The sequence below is a fragment of the Leptonychotes weddellii genome, chromosome X (assembly GCF_054177405.1).
Source record: "Leptonychotes weddellii isolate Sample4059 chromosome X, ASM5417740v2, whole genome shotgun sequence".
NCBI classification, from domain to species: domain Eukaryota; kingdom Metazoa; phylum Chordata; class Mammalia; order Carnivora; family Phocidae; genus Leptonychotes; species Leptonychotes weddellii.
The window spans coordinates 37970991-37979810 of NC_138385.1; the positions used below are offsets into that span (position 1 = coordinate 37970991).

At 40.9% G+C, this 8820-nt stretch overlaps 1 protein-coding gene across 7 annotated transcripts; it reads right to left on the reverse strand.

The window, feature by feature from the left end:
• Positions 1 to 5297: 5297 nt before the first annotated feature.
• Positions 5298 to 8292, reverse strand: TCEAL9 (transcription elongation factor A like 9). 7 transcript variants are annotated; one of them, XM_081808486.1, is made up of 3 exons: positions 8134 to 8292; positions 7556 to 7621; positions 5298 to 7175 (listed from the first exon to the last, which is right to left on the reverse strand). In XM_081808486.1, exon 3 carries the CDS (start codon positions 7090 to 7092, stop codon positions 6775 to 6777), a length of 318 nt encoding a protein of 105 aa, XP_081664612.1. In that variant the 5' UTR covers positions 7093 to 7175; positions 7556 to 7621; positions 8134 to 8292; the 3' UTR covers positions 5298 to 6774. The 7 variants fall into 7 exon arrangements, with proteins under 7 accessions (XP_081664612.1, XP_081664615.1, XP_081664614.1 ...); XM_081808489.1 differs by having other exon boundaries at positions 7552 to 7621; XM_081808488.1 differs by having other exon boundaries at positions 7552 to 7624; positions 8134 to 8289.
• Between the last annotated feature and the right edge of the window lie 528 nt (positions 8293 to 8820).

Here is an 8820-nt window from a genome sequence, read left to right on the forward strand (position 1 = left end):
CATTTCCTGGTTTTGAAATTTACTACAAACCAACGGTAATCAAGATAGTGTGATACTGGCACAAAATAGACATATAGGTCAGTGGGATTGAATCAAGAGTCCAGAAATAAAACCATGTGTCAGCTGACTTTCAACAAAGGTACCAAGACCATTCAATGGAAAAAAATAGTGCTAGAACAACTAGATAGCAACTAGCAAATTAATGATACTAGATCTCTACCTCACACCATATACAAAAAAATTAACTAAAAATAAATCAGAGACCTAAATGTAAAAACTAAAATAATACAACCATTAGAAAAAAAGCATAGGGGGGCACGTGGGTGGCTCAGCTGGTTAAGCGTCTGCCTGTGGCTCAGGTCATGATCCCAGGGTCCTGGGATCAAGCCCCACACCAGGGTCCTTGCTCAGCGGGGAGCCTGCTTCTCCCTCTGCCTGCTGCTCCCCCTGCCTGTGCTCTCTCTCACTCTGTCAAAGAAATAAATAAAAACCTTAAGAAAAAAGAAAAAAGCATAGGGGTAAATCTTCGTGACCTGTGATATGGCAAAGGGTTCTTAGATATGATACCAAAAACATGACCAACAAAAGAAAGACTAGATTGAACTTCATCAAAACTAAAATCATTTGAGCATCAAAGTGCACCATCAGGCATGTGAAAAGACAACTCACAGAATGGGAGAAAATATGTATAAATCATATATCTGATAAGGAACTTGTACCCAGAATAAATAAAAACTTACAGCTCAATAATAAAAAGGCAGATATCCCAATTTAAAAATGGGCAAAGGATTTGAATGGATGTTTCTCCAAGTAAGATATACAAATGGTCACTAAACACAGGAAGAGATGCTCATCAACGTTAGTCAACAGGGAAATGCAGATCAAAACCACATTGAGATACCATTTCACCTCTGTTAAAATGGCTAGAATCAAAAAGTCAGATAATAAAAAGTACTGTTAAGGATATGGGGAAAACTGGAAGCCTTACACACTGCTGATGAGAATGTCAAATGGTCAGCCAGTTTGGAAAACAGTATGGCAGTTCCTGAAACAATTAAGCGTAGAGTGACTGTATGACTCAGCAATTCAATTCCTAGATATCTACCCAAGAGAAATAAGAACGTGTCCTCACAAAACCTCTTCATAGTAGCACTATTCATAAAAAGCAAAAGATGGCAACAGCCCAAATATCCATCAATGGATTAATGGATAAACAAAATGTGGCATATCCATTCAATAGAATATTGTGCAGCCATAAAAAGAAAGAAGACATACTTGCTACACAATTGGTGAACCTTGAAAACATATGCTAAGTAAAAGAACCCAATCACAAAATACCACATTTTATATAAGCACACTCTTATGAAATGTCCAAGATAGGAAAATCTGTAGAGACAGAAAGATTAGTGTTTGCTTAGACCTGGAGGGATAGAAGCATGGGGGAGGGGTCATAGCTAAGGGTATGGTGTTTGGTTTTGACTTGGGAATGCTCTAAAATTGACTATGGTGATAGTTGCAAATAACTGAATATAGTAAAAACCAATGAATTGTACATTTTAAGTGGGTGAATTGTATGGTATGTGAATTATAGCTCAATAAAGCTGTTTTAAAAAAAAGAAGTAACGTCTATTCTGAGATGGATGAGTAGGGGTTATACACGCTAAATGTGTGAAGAGTGATTAAGAGAATGTTTCAGTCAGGGAGAACTGTGGGAACCAAGATCAGGACTCAAAAGGGCATGAAGATTTGAAGAAATAATGGGAATTCTTTAAGCACGATGTTGTTGTTGTTGTTACTATTTATTAAATATCAACTGTTGCAGAGTAGAGATTAGAAGCAAGGGCTTTGACCTTAGGCAGGCATTTCATTTAATAGCTGGGTGACCTTGGCCAGGACACTTAATTTCTCTTAGCTTCACTTTCCTTTTTTACTAAATAGTAGGCTAATGACTGGTGCAGTCACTCTGGAAAACAGTACGGAGATTCCTCAAAAAGTTAAAAATAGAACTATCTTATGATCCAGCAATTACAGTACTAGGTATTTATTCAAAGGATACAAAAATACTAATTCAAAGGACCCCAATGTTTATAGCAGCCCTATCAACAATAACCAAATTATGGAAAGAGCCCAAATGTCCATCAACTGATGAATGAATAAAGAAGATGTGGTATGTGTATACAATGGAATATTACCCAGCCATCAAAAAGAATGAAATCTTGCCATTTGCAATGACATGGGTGGAGCTAGTGTATTATGCTAAGCGAAGTAAGTCAGTCAGAGAAAGACAAATATTGTATGATCTCACTCATACGTGGAATTGAAGAAACAAAACAGATGTACATAGGGGAAGGGAAGGAAAAATAAAATAAGATAAAAACAGAGAGGGAGGCAAACCATGAGACTCTTAAATATAGGGGCGCTGGGTGGCTCAGCTGGTTAAGTGTCTGACTCTTGATTTCAGCTCAGGTCATGATCTCAGGGTCCTGGGATCGAGCTCCAAGTTGGGGTCTGCGCTCAGCAGAGTCTGCTAGAGAATCTCTCTCTCTTCCTCTCCCTCTGTGCCTCCCCCTGCTCTCTCTCTCTCTCTCTATCAAATAAATAAATAAAATATTTTTTTTTAAAAAAAGAGACTCTTAAATACAGAGAGCAAACAGGTTTGCTGGAGGGGAGGTGGGTGGGGGGATGGGCTAAATGGGTGATGGGCCTTAAGAAGGGCACTTGTGATGAGCACTGGTGGTTATAGGTAAGTCATGAATCACTAAATTCTACTCCTGAAATACTATACTCTATGTTAACTAACTTGAATATAAATAAAATCTTAGAAAAAAAATAGTAGGCTAATGATACAACATCTGGAAAAGGACTCAGAGTTCATGAAAGGGAAAAAGGACTCTAAGTCCAAGAAAATATTTTGACAGTTACAAAGCAAGGATAATAGAATTATCCATTAGGATAAACTTTTAAAAATATTTCTTAAACAACAAGATAGCAGAAGGTATGGTGAGATATCAAAATGCCACTTAAAAAGACATGATCATTCCCTTTAGTGAGCTAAAGGGCTTCATCTTGATATTTGTGGGGATGGGTGTGTGTGTGTGTGTGTATATATTTTTGTGTGTGTGTATATATTTTTATACTATACCTCCTGTTCTTCATTTTTCTTTTAATCATGGCTGGTGAATGTGTAGGTATATACGGACCTACGTTATTCCTTTAAAGATTCTTTACCCACACTATACTGAAAATATTGGCTGGGGGGGTGGTACAGGCAACATATTTGAATAGACATTGCTCAAAGTAAAATGTAAAAATGGCCAATAAGTACACAAAAAGATGCTCCATACCCAACTAAATTATCCATCCAATGGTTCAGCTATTTTTGCTAAGGCTCTTGCAAAACGCTGGTGTCAGAGTATCAAATAACTGCTTTTGGTCCCTGTTATGAGAGGCCCCACCCTCCATCAACCCTTTCCCTACCTTGAACTTTCCTTGTAGAGGGAACAAATCAGCTTTTCTCTTGGCTTTTGCCTTTTCCTTTTATAGAGGTGTGGTGACTATGTGGGTATGGGATCTGAGGCTGGTTTTCAAACACACACTCTCCTGTTAGTTTCTCAGTGAAAAATTTTGCATGAGATTACTCCGGTCCTTAGCATCCTGATAATCGTCTTGTTCCTCTCCTTTTATTTTGTGCATCATGGTAGCTATGTCTTCTTGTAACTTTAAAGCTCCTCCTAGATTATTTACTTTTAGTTTCTTAGTTGTTCTTTCCAGTTAATTAAGATTTATTCAAAATCCTATATATTAAGTAAAAATTAGAAAGTTACAAATGCCCTGTTTACACTCTACCGTATAATGCATTATCTACTTTATTTAACTTGGAATTATAAATCCAAATTTGTGCTGTTAGGAAAGGCTTACCATTCACATTAAGATTTACTGCACAGAGAAAACTGTTACTGGGAGTCAATCCACCTTGGATCCTGAGCATCCCTGCACATTTTTATTGCATATACAAAGCATGTAAGACCCTGACCACTCTTTATGCAGGCAGGCCATGTCTCAGAGTTGTGTTTGCAACAAGCAACTTGGACGAATGAGGTAACATCTTTCCCTGGATACAGAGCAGGCTTGCTTCTGTTTACCATGAAAGCAACGAACTCTCCACACACACGGAGTTTCTTTCCTGTTACACAAGGCACGGCGTGTGCAGACATCCATAAAAGGGCCTGTGTCACCCCGTAGGACTTGAGGATCACTTGAAAACTAATACAAACCCATATGAAGCTCTGGCTATGGCTCTTGCCATGAGTAATAATGTCCTTTGGCTCTGACCCGGGATTCTAGTGTCTTCTGCCAGTATCCATTAAACAGCAGCAGGTTAACTTGTTACGTTTTAAGTAGGGTAAAATCTCAGATCGCATAATTCTTGGCAGGTGTTTCCAGATATTATCCCTAAATCAGTTATGCTAGTGCAATGTTTCCCACTAGGATGATTTTTGCTTTGTCTGTGCCCCGCCTGTGCTCTTAGTATTGTGTTCTACTTCACGTCTGTCTTCAAACTGACTCGCTGACTTAATTTGAATACCTTTTTGCAAAGGAAACTTTATACCACGCTAAATCTATACTATCATCATTTGCCTGAGACAGAGTATTCATTAATACACATCCAAATAAACACATGAACATCACAATTTAATATATTTGGGTACTATCTAAAATCATCCCCACCCACCTCCAGGCCCTCTCCTTTAACCCCAAGCTGATTGCATCTACAGGAGTCATGGCGGGGACAGACTGTCACAACCAATGCTTTTAGTTAGTCCATTTTGAGGTCTTCTTCCCTATAAAAAGTTCTCATCAAGCCCCCTTGTGAAGGAAAAAAGGGAGAAACTAAGTCTAGTGCTCTGACCTGCTACAGGGACAGTCGTCATCCTCCAGGTAAGTATATCCAGGACAGCCTGGCCATCAGCTGAGGGGAGTCCAGTGCCTGCTTCAATCTGAAGCAGAGAAACCAAAGTCAGACCCACCCTGGAGGGGCGTGTGGCTTGGATGAGCCCTTCTATATCCTATCCTACCTGAGCACTGCCCCTCGGAGCACCAGGGGATTGGATTCATCCTGTCTTATAAGACTGGCAGTGAGCCCCTGCAAGCTTATCTCACTCCAGTTGGAATCCAGCCCAACCAGCATCCATCAGGCTGTTGCAACCTTGAATAGTCTGGAGTCATGAATTGCCCCAAAAAGAGTATCACGGAGGAAAAATGAAATAACACACAACTGGAAAAACTGTGAGCCATAGATATATATAGATACATATATAGATATATAGATTTGGATGTAGATATACACATACAGTCTTACATAGCATTTTCACATTTCCAGGTAAGGATGGCAGTATCCCCAAATCCCACTTGAACCTCCCTTTAAAATTTACACAGGCCTAGAGGTATCTGTTGAACTGGTGAGGAGGGCCTGCCACCAGTCTTCTGGGAGAGATCACTCACCCTAAGGAAACAGTCAGAAGATAAAACCGTAATCTTTAGACTCAAAGAGAAGCAATTCTGACTAAAGCATAACATCTGTTACTCAGACTTGCCTTCTGGTCCAATCCCCAAATGGACCCATTGTTGTCAGAGTCTTATGAGGGAAGTTCGGGCCTGTGGTTAAAATTCCCCAAACTGTCAAGATACCATGGCCGAAGTTGCCCTGCATAACTATCTGTCTAAACTGAAGAAATGGGCATTCTCCCCACTTCTGCAGGTCAGTCTGAGGATTCAGCCAATTGGGGGTTCTGAAGAAATATGCTGGGCTTCACTGTTTGAGAATTCCAGAACATCAGCAACAGATAGGTAGGGGCCTGGATGAAGGGGCAGAACTACCCAGTATACATGATAATATCAAGGGGAGAAGAAAGGGAGGTGGGGCAGGAAAGGAACATAAAGAGGGGCACCCACCTAACAGTTGCCTGGATTTATTCTTAAGCACAGGTGAGAACTAGTTTCTCCATCATCCCAAATAGCTGAATCAAAGCCTTTGGGAGTTGGGATCCTACATGGGCAGATGGGGGAAAAAAACCTGTTAAAATAGAGCTCACAGTCATTACCTTATTTGGTCCTCACATGATCCCTTAGAGATTATTATCTCTATTTTACAGATGAGAAAAGATATAAAAAATTTATTCTTCTAGCTAAGTGGTCTTGTGGTAACTTGGAGTTCACCTTTGCTTCTAAAATTCTGTCAACAAATATTAAGTGGCCCCCAGTGCCTTTAGAAATAAATTGATTAAGTGCTGTAGATTACTTCTTTTTTGTTATAAAACTTTTATTACTTTAACAATAATGTGCATACATTCTAGGAATAAGAAAAAATACAAATAAGCAGAATAAAAAAATTACTCATAATTCTACCACTGACTATACTTTTTGTCTTTCATCCTTCACACGTTTCTTTGTGCATATATGTAATATACAAATGTATTCTTCCTTTCAAAAATATGATATTCACATATTACTTAGTAACCTTTTTTCATTTTATATCCTGTCAGGAACCTCTTTTTGTACAAATGAGTAAAGCTCTCCTATTAAAAGACAGAGACTTGTATATTGGTTCAAAATATGATAAAAAATGAGATGAAGATTAACAACAGATGCATCTAAAATCACTAATAGCAACGAGTTAAAAGTAGAAAGATGCATGAAGGTATATCAGGAAAATGCAAATCAAAAGAAAGCTCTATGACAATGTTACTATCAGAAAAAAATTAAAATCAAGGCAAACTACATTAAATAGGGATAAGGATGGTTTCGGTTAACCTTCCAACGCATGACTATAAGTTTGTTTCTTACTCTCCTTATCTCGTCTATTTCATTCACTTCTCTAAACATATCCTCCTTGCTTAAATGCCTGTTGTGTATATCTTCTTTAAATTCCTGGAGAGACTGAATCAGCCTTTCCCTAAAAGTTCCTTCCGTTTTTTCCTCCTCCTCTGGCTCTTCTTCCTCCTCCTCTGGCTTTTCCTCAGGCTTTGGCTCTTCCTCAAGCTTTGGTTCACTCTCATTTTCTGGTTTTCCTTCAATTTTTTGACAGGGTTTCATCTTGTGAGTCTCTCTTCCTTCCTTCTTTCCTTTTCTCTTCCTTTCTTTTTTCCTGCTTTATTCCTCCTTGAATACAATTACTCCTGGGAAGCAAGGTGACCGTAAGTCAAAGGCTTGGTGAATGGACCAGTGCTCTGGACAGAGGTCTCAGCATTTACTTTCTTTGATTCAGAGCTATCATTAAATATCTTCCACTTGGGAGACTTAATCAGCAATCAGGACTTCCCTGAGCCTGCGGCTCTAACCTCCACTTTCCATTTCCTTACCTCTCTCTCGTCCCTCCCTCCAGCCTTTTTCAAGGCCTTCCCCAACCATCTCTCCGCACAAGGCAAAACACAAGGCCCTCCTAGAACTGAGTAGGTAGGGAGAACGGGCCGGGGGTAGGAACGGTGGGGCCCACAACCTCTGTCCCGCCCTCGCCCCCCTCCACCTCAGGGGTCTTTAAAATATTCCCCTCACCTACTTGTACTGATCCGATCGCTTTCTTCCTCCCCTTTTCTAGCCTTGTGTAGTGCTAGGAACGACAGACCTGCTGACCTGCTGACAAACGGAAAACGGGAGGGGAAGAGGGAAGGTTGGAGAAGGGGGGAGGGTGGGGGAGGGGCGAGCGCTTGGTGGGCCCACCCGCACCAAGTACCTTTTTCCTCATTAAGGTATTTGGCTATGAAACTTTCCCACCTTCTGTTTCTCCCACTTCTCCCCCCGCCCCCACAGTGCAAGTTAGCTCGAATTTCCCATCAGACAGGGAGTAGGAAAAGCAGATTATTTCCAAACTATCTTTACTGAGGCGGGGGTTGGGGGGGGGTAGGGTAGGTCTTGGGAAAGCGGTCTGAAGTGGCAGAGGATGATTATTTTTAAACTATCACAGGTCTCCTTATCCTTCTCCCGGGACTCCTAGTCCCTTTCCCAAGGGTCATCATTTCCTGCAGACTCGGAGGAGGGAGGTGGAGGGATGGTTTTGACCAGGGCTCCCTCTCAAGTCTCTGCCCTAGGCCATTCCCACCCTAGAAAGCCGCAAGCAGCACCTATTTTGACACCAACCTGCAAAATTCCGACAAGTTGACTCCTCTTTCCCCTGGCGTCAGGCTCCGTCGTCTGCACTGCTAAAGGAAACCTGGTACCCAGACGGGAACAAGGACCAGACTAGCAGGACTTCTGCACACGTCGACTCCTGGTCACGTGAGATCTGCGTCACCAGTGAGCTCTGGTCCCCAATCTCCACTCCCACCAAAAGCGCGGCAGAAGTGGGCCCGCCTATGCCCCCTCCCCCCCATACATCTGGCTTGTCATTCTCTGTTATTGTTGTCTATGCCGGAGGGCAAAATGTTATTTGCCTTTCTGTGACTACTAGGGAGGGGCTGCATCTTTTTTCTGGAGCTACTAAACTTTTCTACTTCTTTTAAGAATGGTCACTTCGGTGCCTTCAGCTCCCAGGATTAAGAACTCCTACATCCATCGCCCCTCCCCCAGACTCCATTTCATCTGCAGTCTGGTCCCTGGCTGTTGTGGAACAGGGTTGGTTTGGCAACGAGGTGTGAGAAAAAAAAAAAGGAGCCTGGGACAGGAGTGACATTTTAAAATTTAATTTTCATTTTATTCTTAATACTTGTATATTCTTTTTTTTAAACAAAAGTAACATGTTTTTTGGTTGTTGTTTTTTTTTTTTATATTTGGAAAAGACAAAGACAAAATTACTTTGGTTAAATGACTTAATACACGTACAGTCCT